The following is a 23,687-nucleotide window of genomic DNA, read 5'->3' as shown; positions in this document are numbered from 1 at the left end:
CCACCTAAGTAGAAGGTTGCTCCACTAGTGCTTTTACGATCATCAACACTGCTTGCCCAATCTGCATCTATATAAGTTGTGATAGTTAGATCATTTCCTTTTGGATACCATAGTCCAAAATTTTTTATTCCTTTGAGGTATCAAAAAATCCTTTTCACTGCAACAACATGGGATTCTTTTGGTGTTTCTTGGAAACACGCCACCCATCCAACTCCCTGCATCACATCTAATCTCAAAGTTGTCACATATAGTAGGTTGCCAATAATCAATCTATACATTATTTGATCTGCATCCTTGGATATATCATCCTTGCTTAACTAACAACCAGTCATCATCGGAGTGCTAACTAATTTACTGTCTTCCATTTGAAGTTTCTTCAACATCTCCTTAATGTACTTGGTTTGACAAATGAATATGCCATTGTCTTTCTGAGATATCTGGAGTCCCAAGAAAAAAGTTAATTCTCCAAGTAATGACATCTCAAACTCACCCTGAATATCTTTTGCAAAATTTTTACTCAACCTGTCATTGTCGCTTCCAAAGATGATATCGTCCATATGCTAATTTGAGGACTAGATTATTCTCTACAAAAGATAATTGCATTTTAAAACTTTTTCAACATATAACATTCACCCCATAACACCATTTCCACATTATTAGCAATTATGTAGAGTGAACAAAAACATCAAAAATGCATAAGAACAGTAAGGAACAACAGAAGAAAAGCATGCACAATAGAGACACCAGGATTTAGGTCAGAGACCAGGGAAAACCCCACAAGGGGGAAAACCCAACAAGATTCTTCTTCTATTTGGAATTCATCAATTGTTCAGCTGAGATTCAAAGTACAATGAGAATGAGATACATTAATCACATCACGCCTCCTAGGGCCAACCCAACTCAGTTTACAACTTCAGTTGTGAACTGAACAATCTGACCTCCAATAATCAAATCATATCATTGTCTCAAACAACATCATCCTCGTCACAAGAATAAGCTTCATCATCACTATCAAGTGTCATCATTATTGTCACTGTTACCATGTCTCAACAAGTATCATAAGAGCAAAGTCACTTTCACGTAACATATAATATCATATCATTGCCACATCATTAAAGTCACTATTATATCAGCAAGGTCACTGCCATATAGGTCACTCCATCAAGGTGACTATCATCAAGGTGACTGCCATCAGAGGCACTGTCATGTCATATCTGGCTCACTGCAACATCAAGGTTACTGCCATCAAGAAATACACATTTTGACACAATCTCTGTCAAAGCCATACTCGTTGTCTAGGACATACATCCTTGTCGTTGCCATATCCAAGGCTAGTTTCCATACAATGTTATTCCCATATCAATTCACTACCATATTGAGGGTTACTCTGTCATATTCATATATCAAAGTCATTGTTATGTATCCAAATTACAGTGATATCAAGAGTTACTGTTATATAGAAATCACTGTTATGCCATGGTCATAGCCATGTCGAAGTTACCCACTATCATTATCATTGTCTAGAGGTGCAAACATGAATGTCACAAAATACGTATCATGGCCATAGGTTACAGAAAAGATCAGTAAATCAAATGCAAGCCATAGACGAGCCATAACAAAAATGTGCCATAAGAAAAGCGAGCCTACTTCAAATATTAGCGTAGAGAGTAATGCCAAGTATAGTGCGATGCCATGGAGAAAGCGAGTCACTGGAATAGGCATACGAGACACCGAATTATGAATGTGAGTTACAGAAGTCTGCCATCGAATGATTAAGAATGTGAACCTCCAAAGAACTTTGTCAACCCACTGTTGGAGACCAATGCGATGGAAGAGATAATGATATATAATGTGATGCCCTGTAGAAAGCGAACCTCAAGAATATAGATGCAAGCACTATAGAGTGGACCACAAAATATATATATATATATATAGAGAGAGAGAGAGAGAGAGGTCCACAAAATAAATAGAAGCGAGCCCTGTCTAAGATTTGATGCGAGCCATAATTGAAAGGAGCCACATATATATATAGATCCAATCCACAATGAAACAGAACAATGAGCCACAAGGAATATAGATCCTAGCCACAAAACATACAATTGAATCAATAGAACAGATGTGAATTGTCATAGAAAATGCGAGCCAACAAAACATACGAACTGCAGAGAAAATGTATGTGATGCTTCTGTAATCAAGCAAGGCACAACGATGGGGAATTTATGGTTGTTTTATAATGTGGAAAGATAGGTCTATTAGAGGAGGGTCGACATGAGCATTATGAAACCGACTTGAGAGACTTGGAGGGAAATATATTTAAATTCAAATTTGCATATAATAATATCATGCCTTAAAGATTAACACCATATTAAATGACAATAAGAGAAGTGTTACGAATATAAACTATATAAAATAAAATGAATATTAATAAATAATAAATAATAAATAATCAAATGATGATTCAGTTAAACAGTCATTAGTTAAGTGAAAAGGCATGTCTAAAAGACATGCCCAATCATGAAAGGACACCTAGCTAGGTATATAAGCAGGGCCTCATTGTAACATTAAATATCTTCTACATTTCATATATTATTAATAAAATATTATTTATAAATACTTTTGTGTATTTTTGTTTTTAAAGTCATCAAGCTACAAGATTTGTTGCTTCAAGAAGTGCCCTCACATTAATAATAATGATATTTCTTTGTCCATTTAGAATTCTAGTTTAGGGGCATGATGGGCTTCTTTTAGGGCTATGGGAAATTCGTCCCATAGTTGTCCAAATTTCAACACTCCCTCTCAGCTAGGGAGGAATTTCCATCTACTTCATAAGTCTCAATCTCAGATGTACATGCTTGTTGCATCATGACTCATCTTGTCTCATCTTATCTCATCTTGTCTCATAGAAGAAGAACAATCCACAACTGACGGCAAAGGAGATCGATTAGATCCTCCAAACCCTACAAGTCACCAAGTCAAGTTCCATGGCCTTCATCTCAGCTATCTCAACAAGACATCCACCTTATCACATCTAGTCTCAACTTGTTTCCTCTAATCATCAGCTGAACAATGAAGTCTCGATCTAAAGAAGAAAAATCATCATAGGGGAGCTCCGTCTGCCACCCTATATCCACGAACAATAGGGGAGATTAATCTACCACCCTATATTTGAACGATAATAGGAAGAATACCCAACTCGTCATAAGTGACAATGATCGCACATCCTATTGTCTGTTGATCTTCCCACTTTCACCCTCAAGAATCAAGTGGTAGAACACTTGCATCCTTTAACTTGGGGAGGATACCCAACTTACCAATGGTAAGTGTAACACACTCCCAAGTCTCTCCTTGCCCATTGGCCAGATGGGTGGCAATCCCGACAAGCATAGCTTGTGGGTACGCTGCATCATTAGAGAAATTTAGTCCAACTAAGGTCCAACTAAAGAAAGAGAGAAAGTTATACTAAAGTGAAGCAGAGAAAAGAAAATGCATGAATATAGTTACTCGAGAGAAAACCTCGTAGACTCCTCCATGCATGCATGTGACTTAGTTACCTCAACAAGATGCCAATTCACTCCTAGACCCATGCATGCTTCCCAATAGTGTGCAGTTGACTCACTTGAGCAACCCAGTTACTTCCCTGACACACTCAGTCCAACTCAAATAACTCAACACCTCACTCTAGCTCATGCATGCATCCAGATCTTGTCATGTTCACTCTCACAATCTACCATGTGTCATAACTAGATGCTGCTACAAGTCACAACTACAGATTGCCACATGACCACTGCTAAAAATAAAAATTGCACACATGTCCACAAGATCATACTTATCGGACTCAATCTCCAGTGAGGAATGCATACACCATGAGAATCAACATGCAAAACCTGCTAAAAGTAGAAATATTTTGCATGTCTATGAAACTACCCTCATTGGACTCAATTTTCAGTGAGTCTGCATATATGATCATCTCTAACATGCAACCCCTGTTAAAAATAGCCCTATATCGCATGTTGCCTGAAAGTAGCTCATTGGAATTGTGAGCTCACAAGGATCTCAAATATACCATCATAACTGACATGCAAATCCTCAAGCCGTGCCTCCTAACAAATAGGGGCACTACTAATAATAGCAACTCTCTCCAGTCTGACTAAAAACTCTGAAAAAATTGTATCTGAGCAACCATAACATCACTGAATCAATATTGTAGCTGAACTCCATGGAACCAACCCCTGGCTCAAGCAAAGCTGTATTTTTATGTCTCTGAACTTCCAGCCTAATGAAATGTGCTGGTCATTAGCCCTCCAGATTTGCAAAGGAGCGAATCTAGGGATTGACAGGACTGTGTGGTGGAGTTAATATTTAACTGTTGGGTTGTTATTGAGGAATAACCACCCAAACAGTCTAATATACAAGAAAATTCTGCTTTCTGGAATCCAGATATCCTAAACCTACAAAGCCATCTAGCTTCATTGTCCTTAACAACCCATCTTCTGTAGAATTGATCTGCAAGTAAGCAGCTTGGTCGGGTCTTAGCATAGAACTCTCTGGTTCTGTAACTGAAGAAAGATTTCTCACATGGCCATTTTCATTTTTTCTATATCGGACACTGTCCATCCAAATGCATTTTGAACAACCTGGTGTATGAATGATTTTAGAGAGTGCTGTGAAAGCTTGTATATTGGTTCCCCGTAGTCTTATGGTGCAATTAGCAGTTCTACGCAGCAGCCAACTGCCCCAATCCTTGGCTCACAAATTACCCCATGTACGAATGATTTTAGAGAGTGCTGTGAAAGCTTGTTTATTGTTCCCCATAGTCTTATGGTGCAATTAACAGTTCTACACAGCAGCCAACTGCCCCAATCCTTGGCTCACAAATTACCCCATGTATGAAAGCCTGTCTTTACCAGTCCATTGAAAAAAATGAGATTAAAGGATAAAGGCATGGGCTGATTGTCTTTAGATTTTGTCCCCTTGGATATATAAGAAATGAATTGTATCATTATGCTTTGCTATTTGGGCTATACTCTGTAAATGAGATAGTTAAAATCCATATGCTTTTTCATGCATTTAGAATTACTATCCATATGCTCAAGCTATTAAAAAATTACTATTAGAGCTGTCCATGAGTTCACAGTGTGGGAGGTTCTGGTCATGTTAGAAGGTGGTGCAGAGCATTTTAAGTCTGTTCAGTGTGTACGAGCATACATGGATACATTAGTGTTGTATCAAAGAATTTTGGGTCTTACGAAAATTTAAGTGGGTTAATTATATGTGTCTAAGTTGGTCGATTGACTTTGTAGCAACTTAGCAAATGTTTGCGAAATATATCGCTCTTTTATTTTTGTTAGGCTAAATATGGATCCCTTCTACTCTTTATAAACAAACAAATAAATCATTGCATTCAGTATGTATGATTTGTTGTAGTATATATTATAGTCAGTGAAAAATTGAGCTGGATTCCTATGGGAGTGGCTTCACTGCACTAATGTGGTTTTCTGTTGTTGGATCAGTTGCTGAATTGCTTTAGCCGCCCACAAAGAAACATAACTGGGAATGAAATAAAATTCATGAAAATGACTATTTTGAAATGTCCATTCCCATGTTAAGACAGTATCCACAGACTTTGTTATTTCCAGTTTGAGCTAAAGACAATTTCCTCAAACTGATCAGTGCTTCACCAGCATGTATTGCACTTAATATGACACGTAAAACCATTAATCTTTTCATTTATCATCAACATGTGTTAAGCCAATCAGAAAAGCACATAAATAATACATAGGAGGTATGCGGCCAAGCAGAGAAGGTCCCATCATCCGCTCCTTTGCCAAAAGTGTTGCAACTTGAATTGGATTAACAATTCCTGATTTGACAAGAGCCAAGGTTAAAGTTTGTAGCATGAAAACATAAATAAGACACATGCAAAAATGAATACATAATTTGAATTCATATCCATCTTACAGCTTTCAATTTTGTACGATAGCTTGATATGCTATTCAATAAAATGGCATGAATTCATTTTCCAGGCAAGCTAGTCTTCACAGATGATAAAAAATAAATGACAAACCAAAGAAATACAGTTCACTACTTCACATTCTCACCAGTTATTCCTCCAACAGCCCCAAAGGCTCCAGTCAAACCATCCATAATACTAGCATCACACTCCACATGTCCATCCTCTGTCAGATTGGAACCTCTCCCGGCATTTGTATGCTCATCATCCTGCAAGAAATACAAAACATGAGTACCTAGTAATATTCCATATCTTCCCCACTGTGTCCTTAATCAAAGAATAATTAATTGCTCTGAACCAAGCAAGACAGGCAAATGTAACTCCACGCATAGCAGTCAAGCATAACAAGAGAATGCTCTAGAGAAATCAGCTTGGAGCCAATAGTAGCAACACAAGGTATGATTGTCAAGCAATCACAAGGATTAAAAATGCTAGCAAAGACAAATTCCATCGGCCATTGACTCAAAGAATATGCCCATCGTAAAATCTCATGAGTGGATGACACCAACTGGAATTGAGCTAAAGAGTCAAGAAGGAACCCAATTCGCCAATAAAAATGAAACAGACGTGCCCATTCTAGTACTGTATCATTTTCTTCCTAATTCTTTATTATAATTTATAATGTGGACTGGTACAGCATTATAGATGCGGTGCCCAATCAGATTTGCTTGAATAGGTCCAATTACAGACCTGTCCTGTTGTTTTTCCATCCCAAAGAGCCTGGAACTTACCAAAGGAGATTACCTCCCTCTATAAATTAGCAAGGCACACTCATTGCATCCATACAGTGGTTGCTGCAGTTCAGCCTGCTTTGGCACCAACTTTAAGCTCGAACAGATAAGGCAATCACAAAAACCATGAGGATACTAGAGGCAAAACACTAATGACAAGTTGCAGACTGTTCCAGCACTGTCAGGGCAAGGGAAGACAGTCCAAGGCTAACATGTAGAATCCAAAAGTCCTGGATGCTAACCAATCTAGAGGATTGTGTAAAGAAAGATGATGACAATTTTCAAGATCTTTATAAGAAAACATAGATGCTTATCTTGACCAAAGAAAGAAAGGAATTGCAAGAGAGATAGAAGAACCCTACTCTGAAGACAAACCAGTTCAAGAGCAAGAAGAGTAAGATAGTAAAATGCTTTAAGCTCCAGAGCGATCTACACCATAAGATTTTTGAGTTATAACAGAACATAAGCATGGGAAGGCCAGGATTAAATGGGCATTGCGAAAAAATACGAAGCTATTAAAACTTCAAAAACCCACTTCAAAGGTGGGATTAAAATAGAAGAGAAGAGTTTTCAACCCCTAAAGAGCAAAGATGTGAAAAAGTCACTTTGGTAAAATTTCTTCTCAAAGGCCAGCAAATGAGGGAATACAAAATCAAGTTGAAGATAAAATCAATCATCCCAAGACCTTGTTGTCAGAGAAGCAAAGACCAAAGATTGATGTAGACGATGCATATACTCAAGTTCTCAGTTTGATGTGGGTGAGTTTGGAACAAGAGCTTAATATCTAGATTCTCGCCATGAGGACTGGCTAAAGGCATAAAGTTGGAATACTACTATACAATTTATCATTGTATCTTATCACTCAAAACTGGAAATCAAATGAAGCATACAGGGAAAGTGTTAGTGTCACCTCACACAGTCCCTTTCACTTGGGCTAGTGTTTACTAGCCTTAACGTGGAATCCCTAGTTAAATTCAAGATTGGAAATTCAAATTTAAAGAAGTGATCAGTGCCTTAAGTCCATTCTTCCTGAGAAGAAAGAAATAAAAAAGAAACTTGATTTGTCATGGAATGTACCTAAGGCCAATCAACTCAAAACACTATCAAACCATTTACAAAATTCCATTGGCACTTTTGAAATTGGCCACCAAGAAAATGATAATCTTTATTACCAATCTTGAATACAAAACCTAGTACATTAGATTAAAACACAATCCAAAGGGGATGTAAAGTCATCGCACAGGTGATAGGACCTCTCCTCCATGCAAGGTATAGATACAATCATTTGAGTGGCAATAGGATGTGTTACCCACAATTTTGTGGGTAATATCCCTAGGAGAATTTTTTCTCCAAGATGGTCCTCAGCCAACATCCACCAGCTAGCTCATTGTGCCATTTCTCGCCCACCTGAGCCAGCGAGGTGGTCCCTTGCCCATCTGCCATGATCATATGTTTGAAGGTGGGCCTCCCAAACCTAAAGGTATGTCTTGTCATTTGGAAATTGAGTATTGTAGTTTGCTTATCATGGACACTTCTGGGTATGGATTAATGGGGGGATTCAATGAAAAGAATGGGCTAGGTCTGTGCTCTTGTCTCCTAGACCCCTTTTAAGTATTAACCCTGGATTCTAGCCATGTGGGATCTCTTTTACTGACCATTTGGCTCTAGGGATGGTATTTCATGGGAAACCCTAGTTTTGGTTGTGTGGTCCCGCTTCCTTATCCACTTATATTACACTCTTTCCATTCATTATTACCCCATTCATCATTTCTCCCACCTGGGTCCACATTCCCCCATTGGGTCTGCATAGAGTTAGCATGCCCCTTCCCCTTGCCCACACCTTGGGTCATTGCCTGGAATGAAGCCCGAAGGTTGATGCAAGCTAAAAACAAAGATAAAAGCATAAATGGCCACATTCAACAGGAAAATGTACCACCAAATGCAAAAGATGTCCGGGACAAATAGATTGTCCCAACCCCTGGTGGGCAATGAAACGCCCCACCTTAAAGGGGGGAATTCACTGCTATATCTTATACATCATGCTCTAACCCCTTGAGCCCCGAGCAGTTAATCAAAGAAAATCATAAAAATGCAAAAGGCGTAAAAGGAAGGGTGGAAAAATCAAGGTCAGGGCACCTCATGTACCACGATTGCTCCCTCCTACACATTATAAACCCAAGTGTCGGCTTCCCTCTTATTAGCTACCCTTGTACACCAGTATGTGACCCATCGCTGCCCCTTCTCATTCCCTATTTCATTCACCTATATGTCTCATGCCACCACCTTATGAAGGATGTACCTTGACTATATCATCCCCTTTAGAAGTAGAAACCACCTAATAGGATTATTGATTAACCCCATTTGGAGTTTAGGAGACATTGGCACATTCTAAAGCCCATTATGGAAGGGTAGGCCATTATGAAGTCCCCACCTGTGGTCCATGATTAGGTAAGCTCATTTACTCTATTTCTCTATGAATTGTTGTACGGAAAGGCTAGGAGATGCATTAGATTTTATGTAAGATTGCAGATGGTTTCTATCTTGGGTTTGGTCTCCCTATACGGGGTCTTAATTAGAGGGCTACATTGGCACATGCAAAGTGAGCATTGAGAGACATGAGCCTCCACAGCAGTAGATTGCACTCCATGGATCCCCACAACCATTCAAAGATTGCTCGTGGTTCACTTATTGGACGAGGAGGATGCACCTGATCCATCACGCCCAGTCGACCCCAAATCTACACCATACACTTGGTAGATGATCCAGGACTTGCACGATGATGTGGCATCACCTACACCGTCATCCTAGCCCTTGCAGGCGATCTATAGGCATCTTCGATTTGTTTGGAGACCCATGAGGACACTTGTGTGCCCCCACATGTCATTTGAAGCACAACAGGTTATTACAAGGGGCCAACCTGTTGTTCACTGCTTTTGAGGGTCCTATTCTTCAATATGGTACCCATGGACCTCATTAGGCCTCTTAGAGGACCCTACGACAAACACAGATTATTATTTGACCTCTTGAGAGGCTTACTTTTTCATTTATGAGCTATTTTGGTGGGCTTGTCACCAAAAGTTGAATTATTAGAACATTATCTTATTTTTGGGGCTTATGAAGGCCAAGGAGGTTAATTCGAACTCCTAAGTTCTGTATAAATACAAGTGAGATGAGCTCATTTGCTCATCATCACTTTGGTTTGGATCTCTTATCTCTTTTGAGATTTTCGCACTTCTTCTAGAGGATGAATTGGAGCTTTATGGATGAACTTTGATGTGTGGATTTTGGTCTATCTTCTCTTGGAGCTTCTCTCTTGTCAATTGTGAATGGTTGGATATACTTTGTTACATGTAAGCTATGTCACACAGTTCGAGTTCGAATTTGAGTTCGACAACGATTAAGTTCGATTCGAATTCGAATTTCCGATCAGGTTCGAATGAGGTTCGACTATACATATTTTTCAATATATATATATATATATGACAAAATAATAAAAAAATCAAAATCGATCCATAAACACATGAATACAAATTCTTTTTAGTAAACATACATGAATAATGTAATCATTCTAACATCTAGTTAAATGTAAACATACACAATAGTAGTTTGTAAAAAGAAATGACATAATTTTCAGTTGCTTGTTAAAATGTTTTTTACATCATGTAAATATGTTTAGCATTTTTACATGCTGTATATATTGTTCAGCAATTTCACAGGGTGTGATTTATTTTGTATATATGTCTGTTCTTCTTGTTTGCATGCTATTTAGATGGCATATAGACTCATATCTTATAACAATGTATTTCTAATTTGGTCTTTAGCCAGGGTAACTAGGCAGACTTACCATGAGCCATTTCTCTTAATTAAGTTATCATTATTTAAATATCCTATGCAAGGGGGACATGTAACTGAAAATATTTCATCCCAAGCCAAGCCCTATATGTCATTGGTGGGGTATACAAATCTCTAGATGTCATTGGTGGGTTATGCCAAGCCTTTTGATGGAACTTTGTCAGTTTTTGTTTCATAGAAATCCTTTTAATGGAAGTGAGGGAACCCCTGAGTGGCAAATTCTAAGCAAATATGTTTTGAGGGGATTGGAATCTTGTTGCCCACTGAACCCACCACCCCCCTTGACAATCATAATTGTTTTGGAAGTGAATAGGTGAATCCCCAATGATTACAATTTGGACATGAATTTGTTGTTTGATGATGAAATTGAGATTCTAAAAGCTGTAGCCAGTACCTTTGTAATAAGATTTGTTGAGCTGGCTCTACGTTTAACCATACTAATCTTGTTTCATAACCTTCAAACAACGTGTCTAGCTTTTAATTTAATAATAATAGGCTGCTAATATAAATCTTGGAAACAAGTTTTGCCAAATTTGAGGTTAATTTTTCAGTTTGTCTTTAATCTTAATGTTGTTCTGCAACTGTTAAAATTATTTTGTGCCATATAAATGTTAGCACATGGAGTTGTGATTTAACTTTTATATGTCATAGATTTCATTAGCTGTCTATTTTTAAATTTAGTAAAAGGATGCCTAGTGTTTTATGTTAGAATAATAGACCGAGTAACCATTTTTTTTGGTCAATTTCAAATTTAAGTGTGTCCAAAATCAAATAAAGAATGTTTTTGTAATCTCCTAACCGCATCTAAGATCACCTTAAAGATATTTTAATGGAACAATAACTTTGCATTGAGGTCCATATGGCTCATTTACTAACACAATAAACCCATTTTTTCTTATGATACCCTGATTCCATTCTCATCTGTCATGCCAGCACTTCAATTTCCTTTTGGAATCTTGAATAACTACCATAATAGTTTAGAGCATGCGATATTGGAATCTAGGAAAACTGTCACACCCAGGCTTGATATTTTTTGGTCATTCCTGAGACTAGCCCACTGTATTCTTAGTTATAGTTACCATATTCAATCAGCGGTTTCACAAAATATATGCAACTATTAAAATAATTTTCTGTTGTACTTGCTACCACAACTGGATTATTTGAGATACTTGACCAATGAAAACTATAAATAGATAACGGCCCCATCACATGCAGGCTTGGGATTCAATGATCACAACTACCTGTCTATCATATTTTTGGTTATGACTATGATTTTCCCTTCTCTGTTTCATAAAATAGACGGAACCTTCAAAATATTTTCCTGCCATAACTCACTCGACACTTGCAAGCTATGCTAAATCCTTAACGCAGTGTTGTTTATGAAGGATTTTTTTGGCGGGAAGATTGTCGAAAACCAACTGCCAAACCTAATTCGAACCTCAACAAAAAAAAAATCGAATTCGATTAAATTCGGCTTAAGGTTCGCTTTCAGGTTCGAGTTCGAACAGGTTTGGCTTTCAGGTTCGACTTTCAGGTGCAGCGAACCTGAACGAATTTCAAAAAAATTTTGAGGTTCGCCGAATTTCGAACCTGAAGGTTTAAGTTCGCCGAACCCTGTGACAAAGCATATAAGTACATGTTTTTTTAATGTTATTCTTGTTTACTTTTGTCATATATGTTGGACAAGGATTTTCGTTGTTCTAGGGCTAATTGTTACATGCATTTACTACTTAAAATTGTGGAATTTGTCTCTATTATAGCGTCTCTCAACGTATGGGCCATGTAATATGAGTAAAATCTCCTAGGGGTAATTCTATTAAAGAATTTGACCTCGATAATCCATTCCTTTTGCACATCGAAGTATAAAAGCTACAAGGTTGCTTCTTCTTGACCTAGAAAGGCTAGCAAAGTGATCTTGAGGCCTCCTTGACGGGGAACCAAGAAATTCTACTCATATTCATCATAGACTCCATTCTCCCAAAGATTAAGGCACTAATCTACCAAGGGTGGTCACTAAAAATCATATTCTTTCACCTCCTTCCAAGTCTAGCCAAGTTGGGGTACCTAGGGCATCAATTTCCCGACAAGCTAGCCACCAAAAAAGTTCGATCTCCTAGGGTCTCCTGCGTTGGCCTTTCCTCAAGCTCTCCTCCAATTTTGAAGCCATTCCGACAGTGGAATTGGGAGAAAATCCAAGCCCTAGCTCCGGGATCAAAACTTGCCCTGCCATCCCCAAGGCTAGTACCTCATAGGGTCAAAACCACATCTTCAAGTGAAAATTCTTTCTTTGATCCTTTCCCCACCTTTGTCTAGGGTAAGAATATCACTAGTTGCTACATTCTTTCTTCATACCCTAGACTGGGTCCACTTGGCCCCGTGTGGTCCCGCTCCTTTGAAAGATCATTCTTCAAAAACCATCTGGGATACCAATTCTAACAAGGATTTTAGGGATTGGGGAACTCCTTCACAAGTCTTATCCCATAAACCTAACCCTCAAATCCTCTCTTCCTTTCCCTAGAATACATAGTACCTTGCTTAGAAAGCAAGCAAGCTCCATCCTTCAAACTCCTCTGGGAAAGGGTTTATTTGGGTCACTCATATCCATTGACTTATCTTTCATTGGTAACTACATACCAATGTTTTAAAAACCAGAACCGGTGACTGGGCCGGTCCACCTAATGAACCGGATTTCGAACCGAGATTGGTCAGGTCTAAACGAACCGGTTTAAAAAAAATACATTAAATAATTAATTTTTAATGAAAAAAACTATTTTTAAGATTTAAAACCATGATTCCAAGCCAATAGAAACAAAATATGCAAGGTTTGGTCATCTATATACCATGTAAAGGTGAATATATCAAAATGGCATCGAGTGCAATACATATCCGCAACAAAATACATAATCAATGAGGCTCTAAATGGCCTCTAGAGTCCGAAAACAATGCTCTAAGCTATGGGGTCACTGAACTACTACAAGTCTACATATCAGTGATCAACAACATGATCACTCCTCATCATGATCAAACTCATCACCACTACTAGACAAGAGATCATCAACATGAGCTACATAAATAATATGCCTTCGAGTTTGAGGACTCCTAAAACTCCTCTACAACTTTAGTAGTAGTAGCAAAAATAGACATCAAAACTACAAATCACTGATCAACATGGTCACTCCTGAAACTCATCATTGATTCAGCACTACTAGAAATACATAAGCATCATCAACAAGAGATACATGAACATCATCTAGCTCAAAGTCTTCAGACTTGGATTGCTCAACCTTATAACATGATAGAAATTGAAAATGTTTAACATGTCTAACCAATGGTTTTGGTTTGAGTGTAGGGTTCATCTCCTCAACCTTATAATGTGGTAGAAAAAGATTAGCATGCCTAACCAGTTGTTTTCCTTTGAGTGAAGGGTGCATTCTTGTTAAGGCCATGGTAGAGGAGTTCAACAATCAGTACCACCAACATCAACAAAGTTCAACAATCAATGCCACCACGATCAAGGTTCTTAAAGGGCTTCATGCTCTTGATCAAATGCCAATCTCATACCCTCACGCATGATAGAATCAAATGGAAACATTGCAAACCCCCAAACCATGAAATCCTGAAAACCATTAAGTCTGTTGAATTTTGAGTGAAATCTAAAATTCTAGTTTCTCCATATGAAATCCAATGAGGTTGAAACCACTCTCAAACATCCTGAGTCATTTCATGGTAATGTTAAAAATTTAAGTAAAAGGATGAAAATGAAAATTAAAGGAAATGTCACTTTTACTTTAAGAATTTAACATTACCATTAATTGCCAACATTGTTAGGGTTGAGATGTGTCAGGAAAATGAGAGGGTAGGCATGTTTTTCTCAGAGGGACTATTTTTGGAGGAAAACAATCCCAAATTTCCCTCAAAACAGCTTCAAAACTCATAAAAATGCATTTTTGGGGGTTTACAGTTGCCCTGGCAATAAACCAGCTAGTTTATGACAAAACCGACTTGTTTGACCACAAACCGGCCAGTTCCATCCTAAACCGGTCGGTTCCATCCTAAACCGGTCAGTTAGGACTAGTTTGTCCACTTTTTTGGCAAAATGGAGGGTCAAACCGGGTTTTTCTGTCGTTTGACAAGTTACCGGTTCAGACCGGCCGGTTTTTAAAACACTGCTCCATACATACTGGGTCTCCTCCCACTGGTGAAAGTCCGTAAATAGAAGGGAGCCTTAGCTGAGGTGACAATGGGCTAAGTCTCCATTTGTTGCCCTTGGCCTAGCATTTTCCCTTTAGGGATCCCCCTTAGGTCCCCTGTTAGTTTGAGCGGTAACAGGACGAACCAACACCAAGCCTCCAATGTACTCCACAATCAAGCATGAAAGTGAAGAGAATGTCAAATATGAAAGGGGAAGACCAAAGACTCATAACCAGTGCTTTTTTCTCTAAAATCTCCATCTGTTGTACATGAGAATGAATTCATACAAAGAACATATCCAATAATATTTGAATACCAAGAATAAGTTCCATGCAAGGTCACCAATGAGACCCTAAAGGCATGCTAAAATTTATTGAGAAGATAACCCCTAGATTTAGGTGCTCTTATCCTCACCCAAGTACAAGAAAGTCTACCAAGAGAAAGCGCCCTATTACCCCTCATATTACATGAGTGGTAAACTTGTGATTTTCATCACATTACAAGAGTGACACGATGAGTTGTTGATGGACCTTCTATATTTGCTTGAGGATAGTATATCTTGGATGAGGATAGTGATGATTGAGGATCCTCTTACCTCACCATGATGTTAATGCACATTAACTCAATGGATTAGGTGTATAGTTCCTGATTTGATTTTCATGACTACACACGATATTCATATTGATAGTAGTGATATGCTACTTGGCACTATATCCTCATATTGCATACTTTATCTAGATGGATTAGCTTACTTGGTGATGGTGCTAGCTTACTTGACTTCATGGTATTTACTTGCACACTTTGATGGAGCACTAGTCATGATATTGATATGATGAGATACGAGTCATGTGGAGGAGAACCCTAACTTGTGGAGTGTCTATTATGTTCCTATGGTGATATTTGATGCAATAGACAACCACTTTCCTAGAGTGGTCACCCTCTTGTACATTTGGAGTTCATGACGGAGTGACCTAGGGTTTGAGACTAACATTGGCATGGTTGATGGCATCATACTTCTTGGTGACGATGTTGTAGGGTTTGATGTGTCTATCATAACCTTATGGAGATGTGTGATCAAATTGACACTCATTCTTAGGGAGTGCTCCATTCTCTCATGGTTTTTTTTGGATTCATGTGATTTGATTCTTTGGATAAGGATGGATAGCATGGCACCTATTAATGAGGGTGCACTGGGTTTTGACGTGTCTATCATGACCTTGTGATGATATTTGATAGGATAGGCAGTCCCTTTTGTGAAGCACTCCACTCTCTCATGGTTTTTTCACATTTCTATGGTTTAGTTGCAAGGACCAACCCACTTCTAGTTGTTGCACAGTTGGACTCCATTGCTAGAGCACATGGTTTCTTTGTTATATTTTGATGATGAGATTGCATTTTATAATGACACTACACTTCATTCTCATAGATATCTCCCTTACTTGCACAAATGTGGAGGCATTTCTCATGGATCAAGGAAATCTTGCCATTGGACAATGTTTATTGCACTCAAGAAGAATCAAGACTCATGTCTAAAGGGAAGATTCAAAGGCAGAATGAAGGCGACTCTCAAGCATATGCAGCGCGTTTCAAGAAAGGTGGAAGAAGAAAGAAGTTTGGTTTCCAAAGAAGAAATGAAGAAAACTTGAAAGTAGAAGACCTACTCCTCAAGGAAAGAGAGACATGTTCACAGTTCAATGCTATCAATGTCAAAAATATGGTCATTATAGAAGCAATTTTCCTGAAAAATCAAATGATAGAAAAAGAAGAGGGAAGTGGCATGCTACCATAGTAGATTTGGATGAACTTCTTGTTGAGAAATGTAACTAGTTTCAGTCTTCACAATTGTCGTACTCATTTCAACATGTATCCTATGTAACAAACAAGAAAGAAACAAAGGTTATTATTATTAAAGCATTGGTTTCATGCTCATTATTGATGGTCTTCTACGTAAAAGCATGTTCTTCGTTCTTCTAGGGTTTGTTAGGTCTTAGGATTTTTTGTCATGAGTCAAAGGAGTAAACATCATGTTTATAAGACCCTTCCAGGCAAAATCAAGTCTATAAAGTCCTAGAAACTCCAAAAGTACAAGTCGGCTTGGGCAACATCAAGTCAACCTAAAAGAGGGAATTCAACCCCTTGAGAAGGATATATAAAGGAGCAATTCGACCTCATTTTGGCATTTCACTCACTCCACAAGTTCAATATCACAAGAAGAAGTTCGAACTGTAGCTGGGAGAAGCAGAAAAAGAGAACGAAGGACTAGGAGAAGAAAGAAGGACGAAAATATCTTGTTTTCGACTCTACTCTCTCACACGTGCGAAATTTTAAGGATTCTGGGCTGCAAGAAGAGACCAAAATTGCAAGACTAAGTTGTAGTAGGATGAAGTGCAGCATCTTGTAGCGAGAAGGAAGGATACTCTATCTAAACCTCGTTGACCTTAGGAGGAGTTGTCTTGCTCCAAGAAGGTCTCAAGAGGAGGTTGATCTAGGGTTTCCCTAGAAGTTGCAAGACCGAAATTGAAAGGTCGAAGTTGCAGGATGAGTAGCAGTATCGAAGCTGGCAGGTCGAAGTTGCAGTATGTAGCAATTTAGTGCAGACTAAGGAAGAACTTGAAGAAGCGTTGACTTGGTACTAGGAGAAGGACATGGTCTAGGGTTCGGGTCTTTGTATCTCATTTGAAGCAAATTCTAAGAAAGCAAGAGTTTTCGGGTTTTCCCCTTGGAGGGGTTTTGCCCTGGCTAAGAGACTAATATATGTGTCCTATATTGTTGCTATTATTGTTCTTGATATTGTTTGATGAAAAGATCTAACTAAAGAACATAAAGAAGATAAATAAGATTCACAAACAAATATCAAAGTAAGGAAAATAAAATTAATAGTTGCCACTATCCATTTTCCAACATGGTATCAGAGCTAAGGTGAACAAGGAAGGCAGTTGAAAGGACACTAGTTAATTGTCAAGGGGAAGGAAAAAGGAAGTTCTTCAAGAAGAAATTAATTGTCAAAAGGGATCATTTGAGAAAGGACTCAAGGAAGGAGGGTTTCTACATTAAAGGAGATCAAGTCTACATCAAGCTCGCATCAAAGGAACATCTGAGAGAAATACTTCAAGAAGAGTATTGATCTCTCTCTCTGGAAGAAGATCTATTTGGAAGGCATCTTTGAAGAAGGCATCAAGGATCTTGGAAGTTGTTGTTGGAAGAATCCCAGGAAACATCTTTCAAAGACATTGTTGAAGACTCTTCAAGGATCTTGAAGGCATCAAGAAGATTGAGGACATCACCAAGAAGAAACTTGGTGTCAAGTAAGTATCATAGTATTAACATCATGTATGAATCTTCAAGTCATATGGGTTCTTTCTGCAAGGGGAGAAATAAGTTTGTTGGGGCATCAAACTATCTAACATGGAAGAAAAGAATTGAATTAATACTCATAGAACAATAAGTAATGGAATATGTTACTGGGGAAATCACTGAACCAAGCAAGGACAAGACACAAGAACTAGCAAAGTACAAAAAATGGGAAGTAGGGGCTCAAAGGATCATAGTCAAATCTATTAAAGATTCTCTGGTTCCATTTGTTGCAAACTTGAAGACTTCCAAGGCCATGTATGAAAAGCCAGTGAAATTGTACTATGTAAGTACAATAGGACAAAAGATGTCTTTGCAAAACAAGTTATATAGAATGAAGAAATCAAAGGATGAGGATGTGGCAACCTTTCTCATGAGAGTCTCTCAAATAAGAGACCATCTGCAAGGACTTGGGGAACCTATTATTGATTCTAAAGTAACCATATGTGTACTAAATGCATTGCCACCATAATGGAATAGCTTTGCAACAAGCATCTACTCCAAGAAGGATTCAACTCCCTTTGATGAGTTGTGGGCTCCATGCATATTGGAAGAATCAAGGATCAGGGTCAAGGATAATATTGTATCAAATAAGCAATCTCAAGCCTTTCTAACCCGAGTCAAGAAGCTGAAGAAGGGAAAGTTTGGTAAGTCCAAGAAGAAAGACATGTCCAAGGTTCAATGTTTCAAGTGCAATGAGTGTGGACATTTTAAGAGGAATTGTCCAAGCCAAAAAAACAACAAGAGAAAGGAAAGAAGTGAAGCTCATGTAGCCAAGGCAATGGAAGAACTTGAGAGGAAGCCAAAGAAGGAAGAAGTGAAGGATCTTTCCTATTAAAGAAGGCTCGATGACTAAGTCATAGGACACGTCCCTAAGGGTCTCGTGTCTAGTATTTCACATGTCAAACACCAAATGTGTCAAAACAATTTTTTCGTGTCCTCTAATCGAGACACGTGTTTTGGACATGGCGAAAGTGTGCCCTAACATTTTTGGCTCTTAGGACACGTGTCCAGTGAAAAACGACATTTAAAACCGCAACTTGGTTTATTTTTCGGTTTTTTTGTCATTGTTCATTACTGAATTCAAATTTGTTGTGCAGTGTGAGGAATTCCATCAGATGACTAATGAGATTGAACATGTTTTTGCTGACTTCTTGTCAAGTCCATGTCATACTCTTACTTTCCAGCCTCACTAAGTTGTTCGCTATTGTGTCTTGGATCATTATTTTGTAATAGAATTTGATACGATTTTGTATTTACTTTATTATTTTTTAAAAGTTATTTTAATATAAAGGTCCAATGTACATGATTTTGTCGATGTCATCATTTGTCTTTGATTTACCTATATTGTAGCATACATATAGATTTTGCGTTCATATCTGAATACATATGCATGTCTGAATGTGTATCTACATGTGTTTCTAGATGTAGAGCACTCTTGAGTTTTTTATAAATTAAATAGTGGGATAAATCAGTGGTTTCTCCATAGTGACTCTATGGAAGATCCATCTAGACTCCACAGGAGTGATAACTGTTCAGAATATTGCTTGTTTGTGATTTGTATATCCTCACGAAAATTGCATCTCTAATTTCAAATTGTTGCATCAAAAGAAACCCCTGGAATAGCAAGAGACCAATTTCAAAAAAATCACCATACATCATGTGATGAATCTATTTGTATCTAACAAATTCACCATTCTATTATCTATCCATTATGTTATTTAGTATTGATGTACTTCTATCTGCTCATTTCATGAAATTGTTTTCACTCTCTTCCCTGAAACAGGGAGATGCCAGTGTTTTTCTAGATTTTGCTACTTGTAAAACTGGGAGCACTATTTAGTGTCCCATTATTATTGTTTTTAGCAAAAACAAGCAAAATGATATATGAAAAGAACAGCAGAAAAGAATCTCAACCAACATGATGTCATCATAAGGCAACAAGTTCAAGAGAGTAGATTATTGATAGTTGTTTATAAGGCAACAATTCAAGAGAGTAGATTTTGATAGTTGTTTATAAGGCAACAATTCAAGAGAGTAGATTATCGATAGTTGTCTATGGGAAGAATAAGCTACTAATTGTTAGAGCTTGTCAAACATTGTTAGAGCTTGTCAACCAAAAGATATATTTTCTTCTAGATGGATGCATATCTTCGTACTAAATACTAAATAGCTATCATCATGATTCATATCTGTAGATGTTCTAATTTCTAAAAAATATGGATCAAGCACTATATTTCCGTATTTTTTAATATATATATATATATATATATATATCATGTCCCTCGTGTCCTGTTTGCAGGGTCGCTATGTCTCGTGTCGAATACTCGTATTTGTGTGTCCTTTGTGTCTTGTGTCATGTGACTTAGCTCACTGACTGTCAGGTTCTTTATAAGGATTGATCTTTCCTTTAGATAGTATGTTTTGCATAGCATCATAGAAAGAAGCAGATGATAGTAGCATGTCTCAAATTTACATGATTAAGTTGCTTTGTAAGATCATCTAGATAGATGGATAGATAGACCATTTTTGCATAATGTTCATCCAGGTATTATCTAACATTATGTTAGAAGTTGTCATCCTGCTTAGTTGAATGATCATGATTCAGAAAGGACCATCATTTTAGAAGGCCTTTGGGAAAAGCATCATGAAAAGGTTCGTAGACATTCCATGTAATGTGGAATCAATACTGGTAAAGAAGTTGTCATCCTGTGTAGTTGAATGATCATGATTCGGAAAGGACCATCATTTTAGAAGGCCTTTGGGAAAAGCATCATGAAAAGGTTCGTAGACATTCCATGTAATGTGGAATCAATACTGGTAAAGGGATGAAAGAATGCAATGGGTCAAGTTGCAGGCTCACTTTAGGATAGATAGCTAGATGATCGGGTGAAAGCATAGGAATGCATGTTGGATGTAAAACTTTGGATAAGATTCATATGTATAGAATCTTGTGAAAAGAAAGTTGGTCATAAAATATGCTTTAGTATATAATATGATGCTTGAAAAAGAAAAATTTGAGTTACTTTAGGATGAATATAGAATTAAGACTTTCTCTAGAATATACAACATTGATTAACATCTAATATAATCTTTGGAAGATAAGTTCTAACTTGGTAATCAAGTTTGATCCTTGGGCACTCTAATGCATGAAGGAAGTTTCAAGTGGAGATGGTCGATGAGGATGTTGATGGTACGAGAAGGTCACCATGATAAGGTAAGTCTAATTTTAATTTTTGGTTATCTGGTTAACATATTATTTTGCTACCTGGAAGAATGTTGCAGGAATACATGATGATAGTTGAGGCAAGTTCAACTGTATAGCTGAAAATATATGAAAAATGTTGAGAGAAGCTCAACTGTATAAATGGAAATATGCCATGTTGTCGCTCAAATTGTACAGGCAGAAAGCGAAAACGATCAAGTCAGAGGTTGTCACTCTAATCCGCGACCTCTCGATTCTAGTTGTCTCCCAACAACGGGCTATGGAGGGTAGTACCTATGAAATGTGCAGATGGAAAGACCCATCGGCAACAAACAAGTTCGAGAGACACAACTGAATGGCCTAGCAACTTGGTTAATTTAGCAAGCTTAATGATTAGATTAGATTATCTTGAGAGACCAATGCCTTAATGGAGTCAAAACACTTGCTTAATTGAATTATCTACCAAGCTACCAGATGAATAGTTGTTGCATCAAGATGCTTCACCATCCTAAATGAGATGAAACACCTAAAGTCTAAGTGAAATGCAAGGTCTTTGTTTATTTTAGATTATATGCCTAACTAGATATATCCTTTCCCTTAGTTGTTTTGAGGCTAGTCTCTAGAGTAAGTTGTGAGAGAGAAACCAAGGAAAAACAAGTTATGGCTTGATTAATGGTCCCTCCCCTTGAGTTCTAACCACTCGATGCCTCCGGCGCTAAAGAGACTGTCGCTCTGACGACTGCAAGGTCACCATGTTAACCACTAAAGAGGGTCTAAACTTCGCAAGCTAGATGGGAGAGGTGGTCCTAAGAGTCTTTCAACCAAGCTTATGCTTGAAAGTAAGTTAATTAAATGCAAATCTAGTCCTAGTTAATTAAATGCAAATCTAGTCCTAGAATGCAAATTTGGGATGAGAGATTACTTTTAGTGAGATTGTTAAATATTTGAAGCACTTAGAGATAAATTACAATGATATAACAAAGTACTTAAATTAATGTACAAATGACAATCTTCACTAAAAGAGGAATATGCTCAAATGGAACAAGATAGAAGGCGCCAAAATGTGTTAAGATCAAGACCAGTGTTACTTGGGAGTGGGAGCGAAAGCGGGGAGTGAGAGCGAAAGCAGGGAGCGGAAGCGAAAACGAGTGCGGGAACAACATTTTCAAAAGCTCCCGGTTTGGGAGCGAATCTCGGAGCATTTTATATATATATATATTTTTTGATACATATATGTCAACAAAAACATGTAGAATTATGAATTAGATATAAAAAACATAGATTGAACCATATAACAACAATCATCTAGAAGTTATAATCTTCATCAACCACGTCCACAAGTTAGTAACATAGTAACATACAACATATTGAGTCTCGTGATTCATCAATCTTAAAGTTTCAAGCTTTCAAAATTCAATATATAACATTTCTCATCATTGGTCACCAAAGTTGTACTTGTAAGCTAAGTGTAACCATTACAACAAATAATATCTAACATGAAATGAAATGTTATAAAATGAAATGAAACAACTTTCAACTTTCATGAAGCATCATATTCATAATTCATTACTAATGAGTTATAATTGCCAACTTCAAACTTAAATTGTCATATATTGTTTAAAAAAATATCATAATAAATATGAAAGAGTCAATAGTTATAAAAACTACTAGAAACTAGAAAAGACAAGTAAATCTATTATCTATTGCTTATGCTTGGGCCTCTTGCCACCACGAGAAATGTCTAGTTTTTTAGTCTTGTTGGAAAATCAGGATCTTTGCCATTAATATCACCATTAATATCCAGAGGTATCTTTGTCATTACCTTTGTATTTGTATAGGGTTCTTTGTCATTAATATCACCCTCTAAGCATTAACATAAGATAGAGAAAGCATAGCATGTCAAGTCAAGATTTTGTTTGAGTGATGTGTACATTTTTAGGAGGGTCATGATAGAGGAGTTCGACAACCAATGTCACTAACATCAAGGTACATAAAGGGATTTGTGCTCTTGATTAAATACGAGTTCCATACCCTAATACATGACAAAATTCAATGGAAACATTGCAATCTTGAAATCCTGAAAAACTGATAAGTATGCTGGATTTTAAATGAAATCTAAAATTCTACTTTCTCCATATGAAATCCAATGAGGTCAGAACCACTCTCAAACATCCTGAGTCATTTCATGGTAATGTTAAAAATTTAAGTAAAAAGATGAAAATGAAGATTAAGGAGAATGTCAATTTTACTTTAAGAATTTAACATTACCATGAATCGCATATCAATACTAGGGCCATAGGCTTGACCATTAAGTTGCCCCACTCAAAAATTATTTGTTTCTTTGAAA

The 23,687-nt window shown here is 37.4% G+C and overlaps 1 protein-coding gene across 1 annotated transcript in view; it reads right to left on the bottom strand.

Annotated features, from left to right (window-relative positions):
- The window catches only part of LOC149151816 (N-terminal nucleophile aminohydrolases (Ntn hydrolases) superfamily protein), a 331,242-nt gene that overhangs the window by 203,225 nt on the left and 104,330 nt on the right, over positions 1 to 23,687 (bottom strand). The window contains exons 3-4 of the mRNA XM_089440943.1: positions 6,099 to 6,219; positions 5,776 to 5,860 (exon numbers count right to left, since the gene is read on the bottom strand). Of these exons, the coding sequence (XP_089297069.1) occupies positions 5,776 to 5,860; positions 6,099 to 6,219 (206 nt within the window). The remainder of the gene's footprint in view (positions 1 to 5,775; positions 5,861 to 6,098; positions 6,220 to 23,687) is intronic.

This window comes from Pinus tabuliformis, chromosome 9, assembly GCF_031772625.1.
Source record: "Pinus tabuliformis cultivar Carrire ecotype Pingquan chromosome 9, CPIR1, whole genome shotgun sequence".
Classification (NCBI taxonomy): domain Eukaryota; kingdom Viridiplantae; phylum Streptophyta; class Pinopsida; order Pinales; family Pinaceae; genus Pinus; species Pinus tabuliformis.
Note: the sequence above shows the minus strand (reverse complement) of the source record. Positions and strands in the feature narration are given on the sequence as shown.